Below are 12,003 nucleotides of genomic sequence, written 5' to 3'. Positions count from 1 at the left end.
ATTTCCCTTGGATTCCTTTTATTTGTAGTCCTGCCTCATGTTTGGCTGCAGCAAACTGAGATACAGCACATTCAGCACGACTGAGCTTTCCAGTCTTCTAGAAACAATATTATTATTATTTTTAATTAATTCCCCACTGCTTTACCTAAAAGGCTGCCATTATTTTTGATACTTGTCTCCTCCTAGTCAACTGCATCACCCATCATTTTCTCTATAGGATCCCTGTGAGCCAGGAGCCGCATTTGTGCCAGCTGGCAATAAGTAATTTACAGAAAGCTGTCGCTCAGCCCTAGCGAAGCGACTGGGGCTTCCCTCTCTTCGCTAGGGTCAGGAAGAGCTTTCCCACATTTCGCTCCAATGGGGCATATGCAGACATGATAAAAACAAAAACAAACAAATAGAACAGAACCTTTGCTTGACATTTTGCCATACAAACACAGCCAATTTTTTATATAGAAGTAATATGCAACGCACCCATACTTCCGTAGCTGTCAGTGCTACGAAAATGGAATATTTTGCTTACAAGTCTGAAATGAACAAAAATATTGAAACTTGTTTTTTAAGTAAATATCCTAAAATACTTATTTCTGCTATAGGGAGACGTAATAGTTTGTACACATTCAAATTCCATACTTTTGGACTCCATTCAAATAAACCATCTGGATACTTTATAACTGACAAGACATGACCGTATGATTGTTAGGCTTTAGTAACTTTGCTTGGTCTTCAGTAAAATTACTGGAAAATAATAATATTCATCGATACAGTTGATTTGTATATGCTTAGTTGAACTGGACAGCTGCCTGGCATTAGTTCTCAAACCTTGAGCATTTGCTTAGTTTAAGAGCAGTTCTTTTCTCCATGGATAGTCACCTCTCAAGGGTACTGTTTTTACTACAGCCTTTATGATTTTATATTGCTTCATGCCACTCCAACTTGCGGGGTGTTGATACGCAAGGCTTCCTCTGGCCTTGCAAAAACTCAGTCTTATTTAGAAATATGTTCAACTTATGGAAGACATTAAAGTCAAAAAGGAAAAAGAATTATCAGAGTGAAATTTGATTGTCACATTAATCTCAAAGTAAAAAAAAAAAATCTTTAAAGAGGGAAAGCCAATGAGAAACATTTAAATCTGATTTATTAAATCCCCTAAAAGCACTTACGTCCAGTAAATTAACACAGGAAGTTTCTATTTGAGAGAAGCAACTTGTTATTTCTATCATTGCCAGTATGTAAAAATCTCAGGTGAGCTCAGGGCTCTGTTGTAAGCAACGTTTTGCAGACACAAATAATCATCCCTGCCCCATGGAGCTTCCCAGCTATGGCTCCGATCCCTGGAAGGTGCAGGAGCAAGTTTAGGAAGCACGAGTGGTCTCACCAAAATTGGAAAACTTATTTCCAATTATAGGAAAACTCTGCCCTTGTGTAAGGCAGCGCAGCTAGGGGCCTAAAATGGGAGGCTGCTTTTAGATTATACATGTAATGAATGGGAGGAAAATAAAGTTCCTTATAACCAAAGGTGAGAAAGTGAGGTTCTTTCAGAGAGTAATATTTAGAGCATTTAAGCTTAATATAGCAGTGCAGTTAGCACACGCTGTCATCTCCCATCTAAAACGGGACTACTCAAAATGCATAAAAATTAAACTTTGCGGAGAGGGCTCCGAAATAATCAAGTTTGACAAAAGGCAGGAGGAGACGGCAGGAACGAGCAGCGCGAGCGCAGCAGCGTTTGCGGCGCTCCCCGCGGCTCGCGGCGCTGCCGGCCTGGGCAGGGCTGCGGCGGGGACGCGGCTCCGCGGCGGCGGGGCCTTCCCGCGGGCCGCCGAGACACGGGCGGCGGCGGGGGCCGAGCCGGCTCCGGGCGCTTTGGGCACTTCTGCGCCACGGCGGCTGCGGGAGCGACACCAACTCCGTCCCGCTCCTCCCCGGCTCGCCGCAGCCTGGCGCTGCCGGCGACGCGCAGCGCGGAGGGGAGAGCCGCCCCCCGGCCGGGGCGCAGGTGCCTCCGGCCACGGCGGCCTCGACTCGGCTCGGCTCGGTTCGGTCCGGCCCGGTACGCGGAGCCGCCCCCGCCGCGCAGCGCTCCCAGCCCGCGGCGCGGGGCACCCGCGGGCACCGGGCGATCCTCCTCCCCCCGGCCTCACGCCCCGCGGCCCAGGTGCCGCGGCCGGCGCTGCCCCGCCCCGCCCCGCCGCGGGCAGCCAATCAGCGCGGCCGCGCGCTCGGCGGCCGGGGCGCATTGGCTGGGGGGCGCTGTCCCTCTCGGCCCGGCGGCGGGGCGGGGCGGGGCGGGGCGCGCGGGCGGCGCGCGCCGCGCTGGTTAGTAGCGGCGCAAGGAGCGCGGCGCGCGCCGGGCAGCGCAGCGGCGCGCAGGCCGACCCGAGCCGCGCAGCGCAGCCGCGCCGGCCATGGCCGTCTCCGCGCCGCCCGTCATCGCCGCGACGTCCAGCGGTGGCGGCGCGGGGGGCTCGGCGGGCTTGTTCCGCGCGGACCCGCTCTACTCGAGCCCCGCCGAGTCCCCGCGCCTCACCAACAGCCTCGTCAACACTTTCCTGGCCGCCGGCAGCGGCGGGGCCGGCGCGGGCGGCGGCGGCAACGAGTGTAAGATGGTCGACCTGCACGGGGTGAAGGTGGCCTCGTTCCTCGTGGAGGGGCAGGAGCTGATCTGCCTGCCGCAGGTCTTCGACCTCTTCCTCAAGCACCTGGTGGGGGGGCTGCACACGGTCTACACGAAGCTGAAGCGGCTGGATATATCGCCCGTGGTGTGCACGGTGGAGCAGGTCCGCATCCTGCGCGGGCTGGGCGCCATCCAGCCCGGCGTCAACCGCTGCAAGCTCATCACCAGGAAGGACTTCGAAACTTTGTACAACGACTGCACCAACGCGAGGTGAGTGCCCAAACTTCGCTCGTCCTCGGCCGCCGGCGGCGCGGAGGGGGCGGCGGGAGCCCCGCCATGGGGGGCGGCCCGGGGGGCCGGAGCCGCCCGCAGCTTTGCAGGCCCCCCCGCGCCGGCGCCCGCCGCGCGGTTCAGCACCGCGCGCTCCTGCAAACTTCCCCTGCAGCGCAGCCCCTCGCTTATTTCCAGGCGGTGTTTCCTATATATTCCCCGACTTAACCAAGAGAGAAATCGCGCGCTATTTGCGCTGCGCTGGGGCTGCCGCGAGCCGCTGCGCGGAGCGCCGGGCGCTACCCGGCCGGGGCCCGGCCCTGCCCGCGCCGCCCGCCGGCACGCGGGGGGCTCCGGCCGTGGCCTCTCCCCTCGTACCCCGGCGGGGGAGGCCGCGGGGACGGCGCTGCGCGGCGGCCGGGCCGTTCGCGCCCCCTCCCACCCGGCTGCAGGAAACTTTCCGCGCACGGGCTGCCCCGGAGCGCTCTGCCGCGCGGGCACTCGCGTGGCTTCGCTGTGGGAACACGCGCCCCGCATTCAGCCCCCTGGGGGCCGCATTACATTTTATTTATTTGCTTTTAAGTAGCATCCATGCAAACGACACGAAAAGCGTGCGCTGATGGGGGCCCATCCTGTGCGCGGGCATGAGGGTACCCGGGTTGGGGTGCACGGTCCCCCTTCTGCTCCTCGCCAGGGTCCCCACGCTGCTCCCGGGACCTGTCCCACGTCACCTGCGCGCTGGTGTCGCCGCTCCTGCCTGGCGCAAGAGGCAGGAGAGCCCGCAATGAGTGAATAAAATTAATAAAAGTTTCCCTAAGGGACGTGCTTGCCAGGTAAATGTCACGCTGAAGTATTTCTGAAATTTTGCTGGCATAAAAGTTGACCTTAAAAGATTATTTATTATTGCCGTTGGTTAATTTTTGTAAGCGTGGCAAAGTTTCCCTCTGGGAAATGCGTGGTCTGGTCTTATGATACATACTTCAGGTACAACTTCAAATCTCTGTTCTCTTACAACTCTCTTCCAACCTGCAGAAATGCAGAAGTGTTAAGTGTTTAAAATGCTTATTTCACTATTTCTTTTGCCCTTGCTGAACCCCTACGGCGTGGGAGGACAGAGGGAGTAGGTAACTCGGAGAAGAGCATGGAAGTCAGGCCAGGGAGCGGGAGCCGAGCGGTGCCGCACGAGGGTGGCAATGCTCAGACAGAGCCAAGACCTGCCCGGGGTTGAAGATGTGACAGGAGGGAGAGGTGTCTGGGGAGGGAGCATCTGATGGGGGCAAAACAATGCCCTGACCCTGGTCAGACACAACTCAACTCGTGGTATGTTGCGTGAGCACCAACTCTTCTTGCCTGGTTGTGAAAATATTCCTCTCACCTATTCAGGCTTCTGGCCCCATTGCACTTCGTTAGTGTTTCTCCCTCATCAAAACATTGCTTAACCTGTGTTTATGTCTTTTGTAAATGCCACTATTTGGAGTAACCTACTGATTCCGATATATTTTGCGTTCGTGCCTTCAGGTGAACAGCATGACGTTATCAAAGTCCCTATGGAACTTTTTGAGTATTGTAACCTAATAATGTCAGTTGTATTCCATCACATGAATTGTCTGCTCAACCTGTCATCTTATTTACGGGAGTTTTTCCCAGAACAGCCCATATTTCATGGTAGAGAGTGTTGGACAAAAATAGCTGAATACATGAACGGGCTGTTTGCTTGTTTGTGAACTGCTCTGGGAGCCTCTGCAGTGCTTGCTGCCACCAAGTCAAATACGTTGGAACTGTTAGCAGCTCTACAGAGGTTAGGGTCTGTACCTGGGAAGTGAAGTTGTGCAGAAATCCGTCCCTTAGAGTGAAACCCTGGACATGCATTGTTCATGGCACGATTGAAGTGCTGCCTCGAACTCGGAAGAGTGTGCCTCACCTTTCTATATGTGAAGAGAAGAAATCCCTCCCCGTTAAAAACATGCACGCACGTGTGTGTGTGTGTGTGTGTGTATATATATATTTGCATATATATACATATATATATATATATATAGAGAGAGAGAGTTTCAACCCTGTAGAAATACTGGCATTATTAAACTGCCTGGAAAAGCCACACACAATGCTGCTATCATAGTTTTCTATGTTAATGGCTTGAAAATCAGCGTCTTTTATTACAAATTATATATTAGTCTACACTTTTAATTGTAATGCCAACCATCAATTAATATGTAATTGAAGAATGAAAATTTTCATTTCTCACTCTTGCGTATTCTTTTGCATTATATATTTTTAGTTGTTGCTTGTCTATAGAGCTCGTAAGAACAGCAGAGAAGTATACCTGTGAGAAAGCCTTTTTTGTGCTTCTGTAGCACTAATTGCATGCATCAGCATCTGTGACTTTTTTTTTTTTTTTTTTTTTTTACTCTTTACAGGTATAGTTTTCATACAGATGTAAACAAAATCTTCTTAACTTTTTTCTTTTATTATCATTAGCCATTGTTATATAATTGATTTCTAAGGGAGGACTGTAGAATGAAACTAATTCATTTCACTACAAGTAGCATCTTAAAGAACAATGAATACAGCATATTTACAAAATTTCTTTGCTAATTTGCAATATGTTAAAAGATTACGTAAATTAAGAACATGTGCTAAATTTTAGTAGTAAATCATGAGGTTTATTTAAAACGGAAAGCTGAATTAGGATTTTATTTCAGAATTAAATTTAAAACTCCAAAGAGAACATTCTTGTGATTTTAGATGTACAATCCTTAAATATCTGAATTAAGAGTATGATAACAGCAAAAATCCAGAAGAGTTTTTTTTTTTTTTTTAACTGGATTTTGCTGTTGGTGGCCATTTTTTTTGTGAATAAGAAGTATAATATTGCATGGGAGAGAGAATACTTTCTAGAAAGGCATGTTTCAGTTCATGACGTGTTTTTTGTTACGATTAAAAGTGTTCAGTTAAGGTAATATTTGTTGTAACTTGAGCTATTTGCAGACAATAAAAGGTTTTAGAAATGAATTTAAGCAGTAAATGCAGACATTTTATTTTATGAGGTAATGAGGGTCTAGTCATGTTGTCTATTAAAAGCTACCCTATAGTCAGCAATGCTTTGTCTTTTATTAGGAGAATGATGTCAAGATTATAATTAAACCAATCCAGTCATGTACCACTGCACAGAGCTTCTGTGTATATTGATTTAAAATGTGGGCTTCTGATTACATAGGCTGCTGTGGCTGAGTACGGTTCACATGTGTTCAGACTTGGCCCAACTTGCGAATTCAGGAGGTAGTGGCACATTAAAATAAAAATGATCAATTTTTCAGTTTTCTGCCCTTCCTTAGGGGAGCGACTTACTTAAAACATCCTCTTGAGAGACACGGCAAGCGCAGTGCGTTCTGTCAGGGATGCAGAAAGGAGGGTTTTACTTTCTGAGCAAATTAATTTTACTTTTGAAAAAATCTCCCTTTCTATTTGGGCATCTTGAAAGTCTGTGCTTGTTTAAAGGAATACTGACGGGCTCTAGCGTTTTTGTCAGAAGCTCATCTCATCTGTAGAAACCTTGATTAGAATTCTGTGCTCTTTTCATAGCAATAGAGCTTTCCATTTGAAGTGTAACATGCTTTTCCTCCAAAATGGAGAATTTGTGTGTTTCCTGCATGTGTATATGCATAATACAGAGATAATTTTCTACTGCAACTTCTACAACAGAAAGTGCTGTGTTTTTGTAGCAAAGACAAAAAAGCTAAACAATTAGGTATTAATGATATTCTCGTTGCATATTCAAAAGGTCTTTGCAAGCGTTTCTTCTCCTTTTTTCTTTTCACCATTTCAACCTGCAGAACTCTTCACTGTCACTTCAAATCACACAATTCTACAAAGATAAAACAACATTTAAACTCATTTGCTTTGGGAGGGAAATTGAGCATTTGCACCCAATAAGCCTGATTGTGGAACTGCATGCAAATTGTGTTTTGATTTATCTCTTTTGCACTTTTTTCCATTTGAATTGATCTTGCATTAATTTTGCCAAGCGGCTCTGTGAGGCTGCAGATGTTGCCCTGTGTTTAATAAATCAATGAGACAGATCTGAATGAATCACTTCAGATGGATTCTCTGCTCGGTTTGATGTCTAGATGTTATTCTTAGCTTGTTATCATGACAGATGCATTAATGTTCCCATACACTGCCAGCAATGTCAGAGAGATTGAAGCTTTTAAAGTGGCCGTGTCCCCTTTTCCCCCTTCTCTTGGACTAACTAAATTGCCTTTAGCAGTAGGTCAAAATACAAACTTAATCATGGAATTATTGGGGGGAAGATACCAAACTTCTGATCGCATTGTGAGGCCAAGTCACACGTGCACAATTTCATATGGAATGATTAATTATTTCAAAACAGGGGCGATCAATATTAAAATCTAAACATAGGCTCGTTCCTTGATAGAGTAGCCACTTTCTCAACATTAATATTTCATTGTAATAGGAATGATCCAAATAAATAATATAAGACTAGGATATGTTAAAAGTGTTACCAGAAATAGAATATCATTATGTGCAAATTGATTAAAGGCTGAGTAAGGCTTCTGGATTTTTTTTTTTGTTTGTTTGTTTGTTGGTTTGTTTTTTCCTGATTTATTTATTTTTAATCCTTACTCTCTCTTTTTTTTTTTCTTTTTTTTTTTCCCTTTTGGATTTAAATGCCTCCGGATTTAACATCTGTTAGATGCAAAATAGGAAAATTTGTTACGTTTTGATTCCTATTACCATTAATGTCGGATCCGTTAGAAAAGTTGTTGATCACTGTTAACTTCTGGTCTGTGTGGTCTGGGATTGGTTTTCATGGAGTAAAACCTGTGTAACACAAATTCTGGAAAAAAATGCACAAAGTGTCAAGTGCTCTGCGGTGAGTAGTGAATTTTGCAAATAAGTGTAGTTGTTACTGCCTTTTCATTTGTTGGTGTTTGTTAAAATACTTGTGGCTTTCCTTGTTTTACTTTAGAAGATAGGACCTTCTAATTTGCGTCAATCATTTTGTTAAAGCCGTTCTCCTTCTGCTAGGCTTTATTTTAAGTACATTAAAAATTATCAGGAATATCTGTTTTATACCCGCCCCTTTAAAAAAAAAAAAAAAAAAAAAAAAAAAAAGACTTTTTGTCATTGAGGCTGCTGAGAATAAAATGGAGAAACTGGCTGTAACAGATCTAGATTTATGTTGGCATTCTTGGTATTCTTGCTCCAGTAGTTTCAATTTGATAAAGGAAACAATATATGTAATAGAAATTCGCAGTTTATTCAAATGAGCTCCGGCTTTAGCATTGTGGCGTTTGCCTTTCTGTGGCCAATATATCAACGCGTGGCAATGCCATAATGCTCCGAGCGGCCGGCCGCGGCCGGCCCGGGGGCCGTGGGTTTGTTCCCACACGGGCCGCTCGCGGGCACGGTCTGTGTGTGGTAAAGGCAGGTGGAAACCAACTTCTGTGGAACCCGGGGGCAAAGCTGAAGTCGCAGAATTAGGAAATCATGGTTTGTTGTAGGCAGTGGCCTTACAGTGAGACAATATTGTTTACCTACTCTAGAACATTTAGCAGTGGTCCCTTTGGTAATTTTGTAGAACATCCCTAGAGAGCTCCAGTTTGGCTGTTTCACTGTTTGCTGCTTGGGTTTTATGTTCCATGGAGCCGTTGGTCAGTGCCAAAGCAAGAGGTGTTGCAGTCAGGGCGCACAGTCCCCGTTCGAGTTTGCGAGGATCTGAGCCCCTCTCCGCAGAGGTAGGACGTCTTTGCCAAAGCCTGCTTTTGACTTCCTCTCTCCTTTATTGAATCTGTTAAGTATCAGTGAAGGAGCTGCACGTGTTGTGCCTTTTTGAAAATGCTACAAAAAATGTTTGGGCCTAACCTTGTTCTCGCTGAATGCAGAATCGTTCATCTTTTCTCTGCGTCGTAGAAATGATATACTTTACTGAAGTTATGAAGAAATTTGTATGAATCTTTAGCTTAAATACCTACGAAAGAAGCTAGATGGGACTAGTTCTTCATGTGGCTGTCAGTGTGACAAAACCCTCTGTGTGTGGAAATACAGCATTTCAGTGGCTCTTCACGTAAGCAGTGCTAATGGCAGCAACCACAATAACGATACTCCAGAGTTTCTGCAGGCTGTGACTTGTTCTTTTGATGTAAGCTAAGGGCAGATTTTATATATTATGATTAAACATTCATTACCAAGCACAAGCACATTAGTTAGTAATGATTCACAGTGATTTAGATTTATCCTGCTTGATATTAGAGCTGTCCCTTGGGGCTTTGCCCTTCTGATCTTTGTTCCGTCTTGGTACAGAGTGGTTATCCAAAGTGACTTAGTAATAGGAACATCCCCCCAACCTGTTAGAAACACTGATACCGATTAGCTTGGTGCTTTGCTGTCTGCTCCGGAAGGTTCTCGCATCCAAATCTTGTGAAACTTAAATTTGCCTCTTTTCCTGCCTTTTCTGTGGCACAGCTGCGTTCCTGTTGTGTGTATGTGTGTGCATATATAAAGTTTACCGTCACTAGCAAGCGTGGGGGGATTATATTTCCTTGTCAGTACATCCTGACCTGCTAAGCCCATTTGCTCATTAAAATATATTGTCAGAGCCTTTCTTGAGTCAGTTATAAACACTACCTTCCCCAAAATAAGAACCAAACCAAATGAACAGCGTGAGCTTTATTACTGTGCGGTGACTTAGCGTGACGTTTTGCAGTGTTTGCTGCTGCGTGTGTGTTAAGGTATAAAATGTTCGAGTGTGTCCGATGATCTTATCAAGTTTCTGGAAATTGATATCTGGTAGCAGCATTTAACCTACATCTAGTCTATCTGCTATTTATGTGATGGGTTAAAAAGAAAAAGTAGTATTGATCTGTTGCTGGATTAAAGTTTGAAATCGGCAGCAGCATGAGCACAAAAGGCTTTTTTATGATTTCTCAGCTTGCCATTGATCTACCAGTTTTATTGCATTCATTATTTATTAAAAGAATTTGCAAGCTAAACATAACGTTAAGCTAGTTTGCACACAGGGACTGCACTTAGGAAATTGAATGGAAATTGCATTAGAGATGAACATCTGTGCTATTTTTCCACTCGTGTGTTTATGGGTTTGTATAAAAGGTGTATTGGATTAACAGTTATAACCATTATAGCTTGCAGCAATATGTTAGAACCCTGAGCATTTAGTACTTATTTAAAAGGGAGACTCTTTGATAATCCTAGAAAGTATGATATACTATCAAAAACCAGTTCTCTTGTTGGATTTCGTAGATGGGCTTTTTGCTAGTAATGTGTGAAACTTGGGGTATCTAGCTGTATCGTGCATGTGATCTGTTATCTATGCTACATAAAACTCCATTAATGTTGTCATTAATTGAAGGTTTCTAACAGTATTAATTAAGGATTGCAATATGAGTTCTTGGCACATAGAGACTGAAGTGTTGAAATAAAATATTATTTTATAAATATACAACAAGGGTACAAGCATTAAAAAGATTCTTAATACATTCTTTAATAGTTCTGGTATTTTTTTTTTATCCTTCTTAATCTAGATGCTTTCTGTGACTTAACTGTAGGAGTGAATCAGATGACAGCCTTAAAAGTATTTCGAAGGCTTTTTCCACTTTAGTTCAGCTAGTGTTGAGGGCAGCCGAACTTGTGAAGTTGTCTGTGACAAGCACAGAGTCGCCTCCCAGAATTTTGAGGTCACAGGCTGCAATAACACTGGATTTCTTGTTTGTGCCCTTTCTAGAAAATAGGATATTTTGCTTGAATGCCTGATGGTTAAATAGAGAAAACAGAGGAATGAATACTTTGAAGGCTTTAAGTGAAAAGTATATTTTTAGAATCAAGATGTTACCTATTTTATTTGGTCTAAAAGTATGTGCAGTCTGGTCTGTTTATGACTAAAATGTACAGAAATATGTCATGTTTTGCATCATCAGTGCACTTTCAGTTATTTTATTCAAAACTCAACCTGATGTATCTCACCAGCTTGTTAAGGGTTTCCTGTGCTAATAAGAGACATGTTCTTTATGCCGTAAGATTGTGCTGCCTTTTCCTGAATGCTTTTGGTTGCAAACACGCTGCGTTGCTCGTCTTGGACAGGATGGACCCCTTCAATCCCAATGCCCTTTTGAACAGGTAGCTCTAACTTTCAGTTAAAGAATCCCAGTGTTTGGGCATTTTTTCCTTGATGCTTTGCACTCATTGTCATTCTTCCTACTGTTGTTCCCAGCCTTAGGCCTCCTTGATCATAGTTTTAATAACATATCAGAGAACAGGTTTCATCTGAAGGTCACTTTCTGTAGTTTGGGGAAGTGCTTCAGACCAGTGCAAAAATTTAGTTCAAATTGTGTTTGCTTTGGATGCTTAATGAATTTCCTAAATGCATCTCCATCTTACCCGTTACATGCAATATGCTTGTGTCTTTACTAACAGTCTTTATTTTTAATAGTAGCCAGGTAAGTGCATAAATTCTTAGCCCCTAAGTTTGCTTGTGACTTTGTCCTGTACGTGGCAGATAGGGTGTTAGCTTGTGATGTCCTGCGGGTGGTGACATTAAAATGGAGAACTTACTAAAAAGTGCATCACAGTTATTTTATAGTGTATGTAATCTCATCTATTCACAGAGTAGAAATAAATGCCTTATGGAAGAAAGATTTTTACTGGCATTCATTGGAGTACCTGGGTTACACGGGTGTTGAAGCTGTGAACATGTCTCCTCTGGCCCCTGGAAGGAGCAGGAGGCGAGTTGTAGCCCTCTGTGAATCAGTCCTGGATTGTTTGAGTCTTATTTCTATTCATTATGTTTAAAATATTGTGCTGGGCTCTTTTTTTTTTTTTTTTTTTCCTCCTTCTTCATACTTTTGAATTTTGCCTTATGCTGAAGAAAGGCAATTTTCCCCAAATGTTCTGAGACAATACTGAAAAAAAACAGAACTAGTGAAAAAATGTCAAGTTGTTCCAATGGTATTAAAAATATATGAAAACAAAAAATAGCTTCAATCAAAATTCTGGCAGAGTGTGGCAGTTAAAACATAGCAGAATATGAATAATATCCTGAAACAAGATCTAAGGTACTGAACCTTTTATTTATTTATTTA

At 44.1% G+C, this 12,003-nt stretch overlaps 1 protein-coding gene across 2 annotated transcripts in view; it reads left to right on the top strand.

Moving 5' to 3' along the window:
* The first annotated feature begins 2,408 nt into the window (after window positions 1-2,408).
* DACH2 (dachshund family transcription factor 2) overlaps window positions 2,409-12,003 on the top strand; it is a 265,656-nt gene continuing 256,061 nt past the window's right edge. For both annotated transcript variants that reach the window (XM_088527599.1, XM_088527598.1), the window contains exon 1: window positions 2,409-2,887. In XM_088527599.1, coding sequence (XP_088383725.1) covers window positions 2,409-2,887 — 479 coding nt within the window. The remainder of the gene's footprint in view (window positions 2,888-12,003) is intronic.

The sequence above is a fragment of the Tinamus guttatus genome, unplaced genomic scaffold (genome assembly GCF_059628265.1).
Source record: "Tinamus guttatus ecotype Peru unplaced genomic scaffold, ASM5962826v1 Tinamus_guttatus_pri_ptg000287l, whole genome shotgun sequence".
NCBI lineage: Eukaryota > Metazoa > Chordata > Aves > Tinamiformes > Tinamidae > Tinamus > Tinamus guttatus.
This window is presented reverse-complemented; position numbering and strand designations above follow the sequence as displayed.